This window comes from Haemaphysalis longicornis, unplaced genomic scaffold (genome assembly GCF_048455015.1).
Source record: "Haemaphysalis longicornis isolate Haplotype H1 unplaced genomic scaffold, Haemaphysalis longicornis Haplotype H1 scaffold_30, whole genome shotgun sequence".
NCBI classification, from domain to species: Eukaryota; Metazoa; Arthropoda; class Arachnida; order Ixodida; family Ixodidae; genus Haemaphysalis; species Haemaphysalis longicornis.
Genome location: NW_027526336.1, coordinates 2,089,147 through 2,103,195, shown reverse-complemented (window position 1 = coordinate 2,103,195; position 14,049 = coordinate 2,089,147). Strand labels below are relative to the sequence as shown.

Sequence of the window (14,049 nt, the reverse complement as noted above, 5' to 3'; positions counted from 1 at the left end):
AGGTCGGCGAAGACGCTGGGCTCGTGGGGTGTGCGAGAGACGCCGGGCAGCGAGCAGCGTTCTGTGCGCCGTGCGACGTCACGGCTCCCCAGGAGCTAAGCGAAACTGCTCCACCTAGGCCAGTGTAGCTCACACAACAAAATAGGTCCATCACCACTGCCCAATCAACCCCTCACCCCCCTCGTCCTGGGCGTCACAATTCATGCAATACAGGGCAGGTACCTGGCACCTTACTGTCTCATTCGATGCACTGGGGCACTAAGGATCTAACCTACTTGGGCCCTTCTTATTAGCTGCATCACCTGCCTGTCTAGCACTGTTAGCTAGCTCCCCACACACCGGCATGACTGCAGATCCAAAAACATGCACCCTGTCCACAACTGAGGCTGTTGACACGCCCGCACCTGTGCCCACCGTCAGATGGTGAAGGCAATCTGCTACGTTGAAGCCGCCACGTAAAGCCAGCATTTCCCCCCTCCACCCTGGACTATCGGAGCAACGAAATCACCCTCATGAATGGCACAACTGCCCAAGATCAAAGTGAGCAGCTTCCAGCCTCCAGCTGCATTGCATCCCTGCCGACAGTCATTGCACGCTCCTGTTGTCACCTGGACCCCGAGGCGTGCGTCTCTGGAGGGGCCAGGCCACTGCCCGTTTCAGCCTCGCCATCACCACCACAAGGCAACCGATCCATTCCTCAGCGCTGCCGGGTCACCCAGTGTACCCAACCCTGGCCCGCAACAACCCGACCCGGAGGCTACCACCACTCACCACCGCACCATCCACACTGACCGGCAGCTTCACGCCACCGTCCTCGCTATCCGCCCCGCCTGCTATTCCGCAGCCGCCAAAGTGTGCCCCAACCCTGCCCCACGACCTGGGAATGCCCCCTTCATCATGGCAACACCTGCAGGACTCATCTCGGCACAGATGGAGACAAGAGGCGACAGCTGGAAAGCAGCCATTTATTTACAACGACGCACAACTGATGATGAAATTCTTACATGTGACACTTTGGCTGCGCATGTTCACAATTACTGCCGTCTAAAAACAACTGGTGCAGGGCTGGCGAGACAGCAGCGCTCGCGGCCCCTCTCCCTCTGTCAAAGAGCCGGCTGCTGCACCTCGCGGAGATTTCCGAGCTTCCCGCTCAAACTTCTCCATGGCCGACATCATTTTGGCCGCATCTCTCCCAAGTGTGGGCTGCGTTGGCATGCACATGAACCGGCGAAGAGAGCAGCGTGCGAGACACCCTGCCACAATTTCTGGGGGCTCGGCATTTTCTCTTTTCGCGATCCCCCCCGAGATGGCGCAAGCCAGGCACTCCTCACGGGACGCACAGTCACGTGCGCCCAGTATTTCCTTGGTAATTTTTTCGGTTCATGGACGGTGCAACCAGGAGCTTGAAAAACGGCCCTGCTGTTAAAATAAACGTAATTAACGCGAACAAACCTTTCATGGCCCCTTAGGCTTTGGACGCAAGTGCTACACACATTCAGAGCTAAACTGTGCTCCTGGGGAACCAGTTTTGCACGCGAAAGAACTCGCACATAAGGTTGTGGAACGATTTATGACAAGAAACAAGAAAAAAAATGCATTCTTTCGTGGCGAGCCCAGATGACAAGTTTGAAGCTGTACATTTAGCCTGAACACACTGAATTTCCCCAAGAGGGGGACAGAGATGCGTGCCCTCATTCCTGAAGGTTCAATGACTCTCTCAGGGGACGGCCTCCCTCACTGGAGGGAAGCCGTCCCGCAAAACTCGTCGCCTCAGGATTCAACAATTGCTTATTCGTAAAAGGAAATACATTTTCACCATTTTGATTCTCACGCAGCGAAAGGCCCCACATGCGACAACGTCGTGCGACACTGCTGTCGTTGCATATATGTGCATTGTGCGACAAACGTCAGGTGAAGCCCGCTTCAAAATGCACAATCTCACCGCATAGTTTTCTGGCCTTGGAGAAATTTCCTCGTGCAATTGACAAAGACAACAATAACACACACAAACACCGAGACAAGCAAAGGATTACGAATAGGCTAGATGGCACGTTACTTTGATGATGGGTAAAAAAGGGTGCAGCCAAAAGTTTCTGAACTAGGCCACCAGTAAGAGAGGTGGCCAAATAAAACTATGAGCAATGGTTTGTCCAGGTGAAAGCAGTACGCTCACTTTTGTTCGGAAAAATGAACGAGTTCTCCTTTACCCACACTTCAGTTTTGGCTAGAGAGAAGAGTGTATTTACGCTGCCTTAAAATTGCTGCACAACACTGTCTTTCACACAAGGACAGTTGTGTGAACAGGAGCCCGAGAGCACAAACTGTACTCGGGACACGCACACCAAGTTTGAATGAGCACTAATGACCACAATCTCCCCTAACAGCAAACCGGACTTGAAGCTGGTTTCTTGTGCCCAGTGGCACAACAAACCTCACAACAGTTCGCAATTTTTTTTTTCCAAGCTGGTTGGTGATTTTTTACATTGAAGCAGATGCGGGGAGGACACATGGCAGATACCACGAAGACCAATGGCAAAGTGAGCTAAACGGAAGGCAAAGTTTTAATTTTAGCTGAATTGCTATCGATTTTTGTGACATTTTAGTTGCAAGGTGAAACTTGAATCATTACATTGCCTGTGCAACATGCTAGGAACTTGAATTATTTGAAAATATTTTTTTTTCCAGCGAGTGATTTGCACCTGTTCACATTACAATCCAGCTCAGAAACTTTTGGTGAAAGCTGTGATCCGTAATAAATACCAACCTTGTGATAGCTAATTCGAGACAGAACAGCTTGAAGCAACGTCCAAACAGGACACAGCACATTTGAGGCTCAACATGGGAACGTCTCGAGCGCACACAAATTGTTCCGAACAACCGCACCCTGACGATGCCAGCTGTAAGCACAGCACTCGCAAAATAGGCCACTTGGCAGCAAAACTTCCACAGAGTTCAGCGAGTTTGCTAATCATCCACCCCTCATGTTCCTTCACCCAAACTCCGAATGGCTGTTGTCATTCCGTCACAAGCGCCCCTACGTTGGCTCCGCCGCACGACGGCAGCAAAGCCGTGTGGGAAAGACCACTACGCAAGCAACTGCCCAGAGCAGAGCGAGCTCGATGCTAGCAAGCATGCCAAAGGATCCCCGACAGTCAGACGCTGCTTGAAGGAACCGCTTTCAACACATTTACAGGAGGAACCATTGTTTTGACTCTTTGGGTGGTAGCTTAAAAGCAGACATGCGCAGCTTGCAAATGGGCAAATAAAAAGCCATCAAGCTTACCACTCTTACCAACGTTGACCCCTCACAGAAAAGGTACATTGCCAGCACACTTATGTGAGGATGCAGCTGCAGCAGAAATTTGCATGCAAGGTTCACTGACAAAGTTTCAAAGAAGTTATGTGAGGAATCTACCCAAATAAGAACACGGTTGACAAGGCAGGGAGGTGTAGGCCTACAGCACGTACAAGCATGACAGAGGTCAAATATATTTGGCAACCTTTGACTGTGCAACACTTGAACGCAAAGCGAAATCAGTGTCAGTGCTGAACCGCAAGTTTGCACACTTCACATGCCGCCATGTTCATGAGACCATGTTTTCACCTTCTGTGTTGCAGCCATCGGTAAGCACAGCAAAACTGAGTTGATCAAGTGAAGTACTTCAAATTAGCTTTGTCGGCATGCCAGATCGTGGCAACAAACAATGATGAAGTCTCCTCAAACTGACGCTTCATGTTCAATGCAAACCAAGGCTTGGGAGAGGAGGAAAAACACGGGTGGCACGTCATCAACATGCCTCAGCACGCCGCCAGGAAAGTGACGATGGGGAACAGTTGTCCATGCGCGAGCTGGCCAACAGTTTGAACGGAATACGAGTCGCGCATAGCATTATGGCAAACACGCTTCTGTGAAATGCGAACTGAAAGTGTGGTGCGGAACAAGTGCTGCTTACATCTCACATGCAACTTCGACAGGTGGCTTCAGCGCAGAGAGGGAAAGCTGCAACTGGCTCTGCCTCAAGACGTGACACCGGACATCCCCGAATTCGCACTTCCTGTCTGCACATCCTTCCTTCGCCGAGTGAACGTCCACTCACCCACTTCATAATGCAACCCCAAGCTGCACTGCAAACAGTCTCAAACATTGGGGTGTGGCAATACAAGCGCCGCTTACAGAGCCCTGCAGCCTGAAGCGGCAGCCACATGGAGTGTTTTCCTCGCATCTGGCGGCGTGTCCTGGTGGCGAAGCAAGAAACGTTGGAGAGACCCCACCAACGTCTGCCAGATTGGTTTGTCAGCCAGAAACCGCATAATTGGTCGAGTTGGCGCTTTCTTCTTTTGAATTTAGTCCTACCCAACGTACTTCGCGTCGCCGCCAGCTGCCAGACGTGACGAAAACACTCCCTGTGGCTGCCGCTTCACTCCAGCAGGTGCAGCAGCAGCATCTGCGTATAAGCACCCCTTTCCAGCGTTGAATGTCTCTTCGGGTGCATCGCACTGCAACGTTGGCCAGTCGCAGCAAAAGTGACTTGTCTACGCAATACCCAGAAAGAATGTTGCTGAATTGCGCTCGCCTCCCAACGGCAGGAAATTTGGATTAGCAGTGGCTGCTTCACGGAAAGGGGCCACCACAGATCGTCAGTGCTGGCAACGCCCATTTCCACCTCGTGCTAGGCTTGCAGGTCGCCGTATAGCAGCGTACAAAAGGCAAGCAGAGAATGAGGGGGATTTGGATATGACAGGGCAGCACTTTGAAAGCGGAGGCCGGCCGGTTTGAAGGGAATTAGTGTTCCCCAGCTCTTGCGATGGAACTTGTGGAGGAAAGCATAATCGGCGGCACAGCATGGGCGATGCATGCTTCAAACAACAGTGCAAAGAGGAAATGACCAGAGATGTGCCGAGTGTGCACGCAGGCCACGTTTAACCGAATGCCAAAACAAGAGAAAAGTTGCCCCGCCCAATAAATGAGATAGTGACACTCGACTAGGGAGGCAAGAGCACACCTTCTCGGGCCCTTTGGGGTTGGGGAGAAGCTTTTCACGGTGCCCCGATCATTCCCTTCACCAGCCGCTGGGCCCACCGGGAGATGGGTTGGGCACACCTTACAGATCCGCTAGGGGTCTAACTTAGCCTGCAGCCCTTCACCAAAGTGGCCGCCACATGGGGCACTTTTTCACACAAAATGGGAAGCGGTGCGACAAGCAACCTACTTTTTGCCGTCAACGTAATTGTTTGCTGCCTTGCTCCATTCTGGCGCAGCACAAAGCAGTTGCTTGTCACTAATGGGAAAGCCCTTTCAAGGGGCCATGCAGACAAAATACAAGTTCTTGTTATTCCAAAGATTTGGCGTTTCACAGTGCCCCTAGCACTAGTCCGGCAGAAAACGGTGCTCTATTCACTGAGAAATTGTACAGTTTAGGCTAAAATTTTAATTCTACCACTAAATCGTATCCAGGTAAAATGCTAGAGCTGCTGCGGATGGCAAAATGTCTTTTCGTTTGACGTGTCCTCTCACAGGTGGCACCACAGACCGCTGTCCACACTTGCTCTGCTTCAGACCGCATTGTACTTGGTTTACGACTGAAAGTAATCATTCGTGAAACTTTAGGTATGCTCCACAGCCAGGGCGATGTCGCTTATGCCAGTCAGCCAGTGTCATGTCAGACAAGCCCGACGCCTGCGCAGTGGGCGCCATACGCACTAGTGCTTTTATGGTTACATGCTTCAAACTTTCCTTGTTTGCCCTGCCATTTTTACTGCTATAAACAGAATGCACAGAAAATTTAGGTGCAAAAAGCTCCTTCGGTATGCCCCGCGTGGCTTGTTTGCCCCTGCCGGCCACAGCCAATCGCCCAGCTGCCCATAATACGTCACGGGCTCTAGTGCGAGCAACGAGCTAGCGGGTCGCATGGCCACTCCTTTTTCCTATATTGCAAGTGGTGTCAGTGGTAATGTAACTTGCATTTTGCCTGCACGGCCCCTTTAAGGAGGGCGGCTTGCAGCGTAGGGTAAGTGGTGAACGGCTCCGTGTGCTACACAGGAGTACGTCCCTCGGCTCTCCGGTGTAATTTTGTGTCTCTTAATTACGATAAATCCAGCCACAAAAGAACCTCACTGCTGCACTTGCTTTTGCAATACCACTTGTAAAGAGCCAGAGCGCACAGACCGTGTTGCTGTGTTAAGTGTTCCTCTGGTGTGGTTGCCTCGGCGAGTGATGGGCACAAGCGAGTCGATGCCACATACTTCGTCACTTCGCTGGATAAAATCACTGCATGTGGTTACTGCTCACGACGCACCTCATGGCTCAGAGCTTGGGCACACTAAACCCTCAAATCCTTCGGTTGCCACGGAAAGAAGTGGCCCCTTCAGATGAAAGATAAATGTTGAGGCATTGGCATGTTTGGTAGAGGTTTCGGAGTCATCCCCGTTTCGGCCCTCCAGCATCACCCCAACTCTCCCCAGCCTGGCCTGTGACACAACAAGACAATTATACCCCTGGCCAGACACCAGCTCCAAGCTTCTGTGACGTTCCTCCGCTGCATTAGTGGGCACTGCTTTTCCTGAGCCGGTGTTTACCGAATGCATGGTGTTCGTGGCGGCATGAATTTATCACTTTCGTCGTCACATTGCTCATGCACACCCAGGGGCCAACATTTACAGGACATGATTTTAGCAGTCAAAGTTAATTTCTCCGCAGCTAATCTCCCCATGAGCATATCGTGGCGATACGCCGAAGCATGATGGTTTGTTTACGAGTACAAATCAAGTGCTCAGCCTTCAGACAGCAGAGAAACTAATTTGGCACATTTCATTGGTCACGGACAAATGAAATGCGAACACAAAAAGGTGAACTTGCACAGTTGAAAAATGCTGCTAGTTGATGTCCAATAATGGGTATATTTGGAAAGCCGCATGTGCCAACTTTGTTTTTGTAACTCAGCCACACGTTATTTCGAATTTCGCGGAGAGAAATTGCGCTATTTGTGCGCTCTGGTTCATATTTCCGTGCTCGCATTGTCCGCGACTGCACGTGATGTGGACTCCATCGGGATGATAAGCACAAGGGAACAGCGTGGAACAGTGCTGTAATTGTGCTTGAAAACAGTGACGCAAGTGGCACGCACACAGAGAGATTCGTGCCAGCGATGCGACGGTGATCCGCAGACGCTCATCGCTCGCCGGGAACGGCAACGCAGTTACCGATTAACGGCAACGCAGTGCCTACGTGCTGTCGCACAGCAATACGCATGCGCTGCTTCTTCAGGTGCAATGTTAGCAGAGCTTCTTTTGTCTGCACTTCCCAGAAAAATTGGCAACACAACCACTGCAGAGAGCTGGCTAGTCCAACAGGAGCCCCCCCCCAAGTCTACCTCAGCAAAGCGACATCCCAAGCCGGAAATTTTGCCCCTTCAACAGCTCCCATTGGCTGGTCGCTCAGGCCGGGCAACCAGCAGCGTCTTTTGGCGAGCCAGCAACGTCGCTGCCCGTTTCGCCTGCAAAATTGCCCCACGAGGTCAGCGCCACGGCTTCCGGCCCAGGACTACGACGGCCAAGCACCACTCGCTCTTCGCCCACCAAATTCCTGTCACCTGTGCCCTGTTGCCAGTAGCAATATCACTGAACTCTCACCTGCGTGTAGAACACTGGTCAATTGCATCCCCCTTTCAGTGTTTCATCCCATCGCGAACTGAACAGCACCAACAGTGGACCGAGTGAAGAGAGCAACAAACACGGCCGCTGTTTCTCTCCGCTCTCTCTGGCCTTCAGCTTGTGCAATGTGCAGGCGGCCACAAAATAGAACGGGCCGAGCGAAAACCATTGCTGTGACGCCTCCCAGCCTGCCGTCGAGACAGCTGGGCATGCATGCGGGCCTCGCAAGTATATCAAGTTTTGTGATTGCATCTGCAACGCTTGTTGCTGGCGCAAGGAGCTGCATGGTGAGTATTAACAACATCCACGTGCTGAGGAAATCCCATCGTTACAGACGAAACAGAGCTCAAACCCTTCTATGGGCATGCACGCAAGGTCGTGCTGCTACTAATTTGCAGAAAAGAACCCACAGCTGGTCAGCTTTGTTTGCTGCACATCTTTTTCAAGAGCTTGCTTCACCAAGCTGAAAAAGGTCCTTGGCAGAAACCAAGTCCCTCAGGGACCACATCATGCGTTGGGCTTCTGCAAAGACTATCGACAAGGCTGCACAAATGCGTCGCCAGAGCCATCCCTGTCACCCCTGTCCGCAGCACGTATCTGCAAAGATCGCCCCCTCAGTGAGGCAGCCTGACGTTTCCAAAATATCGGCCCGGACGTCCCATCCGCAGAAAAACGGAAACAGTGGAAGAGGCCCCCAGTCAAATTTAGAGCAATGTGCACGTGACACCAGAAAACGCACGACTGAGTGGGCGCAGGAAAGATGGAGCAGCGCCGCCAGGAGGGGGGCTCAAGAGGAAAACTGCTCTCCTCCCCCCTCCGCCTGCTCGTCTTCCGAGGGGTGCAAGAGCTCGCGGTGCACGTTGTCAGTGTGTAGAGATGGCAGCAGCTCGCATTTTCGGCCCGCTTCAATCGTTATACCCAATATCGTGGCACTGGGGCATTGTAATTTTACCACAGAAAGCATAAACAAGTGGACAGTGCCATAGTTGTTCATCGTTATATCCGATATATTGTTATAAAAGGCATCGTTATAAGTGGGCTGCACTGTATATCATTTCGATGGCTCTGCTTTCAGCAGGTCGACGATGAAGCTTTATGTGTGACTCAATGGTTGCTGGTCGGCATGTGACAGGACAGACAGTTATTATCAAGCATTACTGTGCCGCTTCTCCTCGCTTTAGGTTTGTTTTTCTTGCGCCAAAGAATTTACACTTATACTATTGTAATGATTAAACATGTGAATTTTGCTAATTACGCATTTTTGTACAATGTAGGGTTTGCACAGTTGGTAAATTTTCACAATTTTTTCTTCCTGTTTTGATTTTTTTTCCGGGGCCTTTTCTTTTGTTTTGGTTGTGTGATGCAGGGTTTTATCGTCACACCCTCATTTCACCTGAACCATCTTACGTTGTCCCTCCATCTCATTAATGGCCAGTGATGAGCAGTGTGAGACACATTTCTGGCTTTGACAGATTGCTCTTTTAAGTTTTTTTAGAATTCGCCTCGACCAGTTAGCTCCATTCACGCCAGTATAACGATTAGACGCGTTAACCCCCCCTCCCCCCCACAGTTATGCATTTCTGTGCAGGTGTCAAGCATTGCACAGTTAATCCTGAGAGGCACTCAGTGGAGAATAGCTACCCGCTGCAGGCCTGCATGACGAACGCACCTTGGAGCGCCGCCAGGCACCGTGCAGCTGGCTCGCCTGGCTCTGCAAGGCACCGTCAGGTGCTGCTTTTGAGAGAAGCAAAATGCTGCTGCCGAAAGCTGGAATATTGACGAGGAGTGGCGAGAGACCCGCATGCGTGCTTAGCTATCTCAACGGCAGGCGGTGGGCCATAAGGTGTCGTGTGTCCGCTTCATTTTGTGGCTGCCTGCGTAGCCCAGCTACAAACCCTCCTGCAGTTTTGTGCTTGCACTGTCTTGATTTCACATACCTTGCACAACCTTGATGAGCCACTACTCGTCTGTCAAGTCAGCTAATACCCCTGTCACACGGCAGATCTAATGGCATTTAGAGCAAATGTCATTTGCTCTAAATGTCATTAATTCAGCGCCACACAAGAATCCGAACGAATTTGAGGCGAATGACAGTTAGCAGTGAAATGAGTAGCCTCGACAGCAGTGGCGCGTCACTAGACAAGAAAATTCAGTAATAAACCAAAGAATACTGTTTCTAAAAACTGTCAGTAAACTTACATTTTCCTCTTCGTGTTGTTGTTCAAATAAGGAAAGACACACAAGTACTAACAAAAAAAGAAAATTTCGTCCCCCGTGCGTGTGCTACCCTAATACGGATTTTTTGCTGATTTGTCTCGGCTTGTGATGCCTACTGATGTCACCTAAACCAGTGATTTTCTTATTATTTAAAAAAATATTCTTTTGTTATGTTTTTAAAAAAAGAATATTGTGTGCCAAAACATTCTAGATGCGCTTCAAAATGTAATTTTGCGGTTTTGCGAGCTCGCTAATCGTCACAGCTTGACATTTGTTCCGCCGTGTCGACTCGCACAGCCGAACCGAACGTCATTAACAGCTAATGCCATTCACTTTGAATGACATTGGATTTGCCGTGTGACCGGGGTATAACTACATACGCGATTAACTATTTTGCTGTCGTGATAAATGCTTTTCTGGCTGCTATCTGCCAATCAAACAACATGTGGCCCAATCAAGGCAACTGAAAAGCGCCCTCGAATAGTGGAATGCATGAGAGGCTACCATTTGGTTTTGCAGTACATCAGGCCATGAGCAGTGACGGCCCATGCAGATGGTGTAAACACCGCTGACAATCAATGCTGAAAATATGCCAACCCAAAAGGGCCCATTCACATTCGCCAAGTGCTTGCGAATGTTTCCAATACTCACCACAGTGGCGACACCCGAACAAGCGCTGCCCCGTTCACAAAGCTTCCAAGCACCCCCCACGCAGTCAGTTTGCTTCAGTGAGAACTGCCCATTCCAGTGCTGGCTGCTCCATCTCTACACCCATCATTTGACGTGGCACGCAGCACATCAGATCACGAAAGTGCAAGCAATCGCTACTATGGATGTTCTAACCACTCAGTTTGGTGTGCTCTCCACAGACTGATAATGATCTCAACAAATGAAACCTGGCAGGCTGCCATGACGCCAGGTGCGGAACTTATGGCGTAATCCCATGCCTCTGCACACACACACACACACACCATCAACCCCTTGTGATTCAACAGTGCACATGCACTGCCAGCCTTACGCAATGCCAGCCAGACAAGCACACCTATCAACACACCAGGTGCAGGCATCACGGCTTCAGAATGCTGGTGGTGAGCGAGCTGCCTCCATGGAGCAGTCTTTGTCTGGCCTCGACGACGTCGCGAAAGCAGAGCCCCACATTTCCCAGTTTGTTGCCTGCCAGTGTCTTTGAGTCAGGTGGGGTTGGGCCGTGCGTTGATGTCAAGCGCAAATGCCTGCTGCCGCTGCATCTGCTGCTGGTGTTGCTGTTGATGCTGCTGCTGCTGCGGGTGCTGCTGCTGCTGCTGCTGTTGCTGGTGCTGCTGCTGCTGCACACAGTGTTGCACGGCAGCACTGACCAGCTCCTGCGATTCGTCGTAGTGACGAACATCGACAATCCGCAAGAAGTTGTCGGCAGTCCTCACTTCCGGCTGCCTGGCCACCAGGGTGCCCCGGGGGGCCGTGTAGTCCCGGACGTCGGCTCGGGCCAGGCCGAAGCTGCAGCTGGTGACCGTGTTGTTGGCGTCCACAGTGGTGGCGACGGCCCCCCGCATGTCCGGCGGCGGCGGCCGCATGACCGGCGAGTTCCTGGCCGCATACTCCCTGGGGTCGACGCGGCCCCCCGCCGACACCATGCCGTTCGTGTCGGCCGGGCTCATGAGAGGCCGAGCGGCGAAGTCCCTGCTGTCCACGGGCGGGGAGGCGTACCCGCAGCTGGGCCGGCTGGCGGCCTCCAGCACAGCCCGCACGTCCGGGGGCCGGACCACGGGCGACTGCTGCCTCGCCCCGAAGTCCGCCGTCCTGGGCGACGCGTAGCTGCAGCTGCTGGCGGCCACCCCGTTGTCCGCCGCGCGCACCTCGAGCTGCGGCCGGATCATGGGCGCGATGCGGACGGCGTACTCCCGCGCGTCAAAGCAGGGCGTCGCGAAGCCGTAGGCGGCACCCATGGAGGCAGCACTGTTGCCGACCGCGCGGACCTCGGCGGGCGCCCGCATCACCGCGGCCGGCGCGACGCTGCCGTCCTTACCGGCGGCGTTCTTGCGCTTGGCCGCGCCGCTCGGGCGACGCGGCTGGGGAACGGGCTTGCCGTCGGGCCCGATGACGGGAGGCCTCTTCTTCCTGGGCGCCTGCTTGCGCTGCTGCTTCTTGGGCGGCGGCGCCGCCGGGTCTGCGGGGGGCGCGGCGTCCCCGGCGGAGCCGTTGTTGTGGCTGCTCTCGATCTCCTCGGGGTAGACGAGCACGCCGTCGGCGTTCCTCCGCTTGCGGCGCTTGCCCTTGCCGCCGCGGAGCTTGGTCTGCGGCGTCAGTACGTGGCCGTTCTGCTCGTGCTCGGCGACCCATTTGAACAGGGCGCGGATGCTGACGCCCGTCAGGGCCGCGGCGCGCTCGTAGATGCTCGTGGTGCTACCCTTCTTGGTCTCGGTGATCAGCGCGCCCAGCACGTTCAACGCCACCTGCTTGGCCTGCAGCGGGTAGTACGAGGGCTTGGTGCGGTACCGGTAGTCCGCCGGATTGATCATCACCGGCTCGGGCTCGGGCGTCTTCTCGCGCTTCTTCGGCTTGTCGGGCTTTTTGGGCTTGTCAGCCTTTTTGCCCCTCTCGGGCCTCTTGGGCCTGTCCGACGACTTCTCGGCTTTCTCCGGCTTGTCCCCCTTGTCGGTCTCATCTCCCTTCTTGCGCTTCTCTGACTTGCTCGCTTTTGTCGGCTTCTTCGGCTTGTCGGCCTTTCGACACTTGGACGCTCGTTTGGGCTTGTCCGCTTTCCTCGGCTCCTGCGCTTGCGTGGGCTCCTCCGAGTTGTGAACCCCCGCTGGCGGTTCCGACGCGGCACGATTGTCGCCAGCGGCCGAATTTGAGAGCTCCTCCGACTCTTCCGAGAGCGCATCCACCGCGGCAGCCGCCATCTTGCGTGTTTTCAAACGGCTGCCGTGCCACCAGCTTTCTCGCACTCTCAGTCGCTCGCCATGTGATTTGCACTCGCCACCGCTCCTTCGCGGCGCTTGGACGAAAATTTAATGAAACATCGTTGCGCGTCACGCAAGTACAGGTGCCCCAAAAATAATACGGAGCACGGGAGCGGTGGCCGGAGCGCGCAAAACTGCATGCCAGCGCGATCTATGCGTAGATGCGCCGCAGATAGCGAGAGTGCGTGGGCACATCCGGCTGGCCCCTCTTAATGTTCTGACGCTCGTCTTATCGCCGGCTCAAGCGAAGCCGCGCTGCTGCCACCCCTGCTCGACAGGGGCGCTTTCAGAGCTTCACGAAGGCCTGTTTACGCAGAGCCAGCGAAGAAATCTTCGTCTTCAGCGAGGTCCGCTTTCTGCTTCGTCATGAATGCCACCTGTTCCACTATGGGCGCCTGCCGTGCTTTGCGGTCCGCTTGATTTTGAATCATGTGGCTAGCATAATGCCTGGCTCAAGCTAGCGCATAAAAATGAGCAGAAAACAAAAATTTCATGCGCGTACTGGCTGCATTGCTGCTAAGGTTCTAAGCGCCGCTCACGAGAATTGAGAAAGTGAGTGGAGCAAAGGCCAGTTGCTTCAAAACAAATAGGCTTCATTATATCAAATTCAATGAACTGCAAAAATGGGAATATAGTGATCTAAGCGAGGGCTTTCCGACAATATCTCGCACTGATTAAAAAATGATCAAAGGTATTGACAATGAAACAAATAATTGAAACAGAATTTCTTGACAAGAAAAAGCGTTGCTTCAGAATTTGCTTCAATGGCAACCACCCTTGATTCATTTCGCCGAGAATTGTTGCAAAATATGCTCAATCGCTGCCTTCTCAAGCCGCGACACACTTCATTTTTAAGTGAATTTGGGTAGGTTTGTGTCTCCCGCGTAATAAAGTATATTTGTATTGAAGTAACTAGAGTCCAAAGGTATCACTTCCCATTTTATTTGATCGCCCATTTGTATCGTTAATGGAATGCAGCCATACGCGAATGAAATTTTTGTTTTTTGCTCATTTTTATGCGCTAGTTGGAGCCAGGCATTATTATGGCCACATGATTCAAAATCAAGCGGATCGCAAAGCACGGCAGACACCCATAGTGAAACCGGTGGCATTCATGACGAAGCAGAAAGCGGACCTCGCTGAAGACGAAGCTTTCTTCGCTGGCTCTGCGTAAACAGGCTTTCGTGAAGCTCCGAAAGCGCCCCTGTCGAGCAGGGGTGGC

General features: G+C 52.7%; 1 protein-coding gene across 1 annotated transcript; it reads right to left on the bottom strand.

Moving 5' to 3' along the window:
• Positions 1–951: 951 nt before the first annotated feature.
• On the bottom strand, positions 952–12,976 carry LOC144177717 (uncharacterized). The gene is made up of 2 exons (XM_077705290.1): positions 1,770–12,976; positions 952–1,729 (listed from the first exon to the last, which is right to left on the bottom strand). Exon 1 carries the CDS (start codon positions 12,765–12,767, stop codon positions 11,058–11,060), a length of 1,710 nt encoding a protein of 569 aa, XP_077561416.1. The 5' UTR covers positions 12,768–12,976; the 3' UTR covers positions 952–1,729; positions 1,770–11,057.
• Between the last annotated feature and the right edge of the window lie 1,073 nt (positions 12,977–14,049).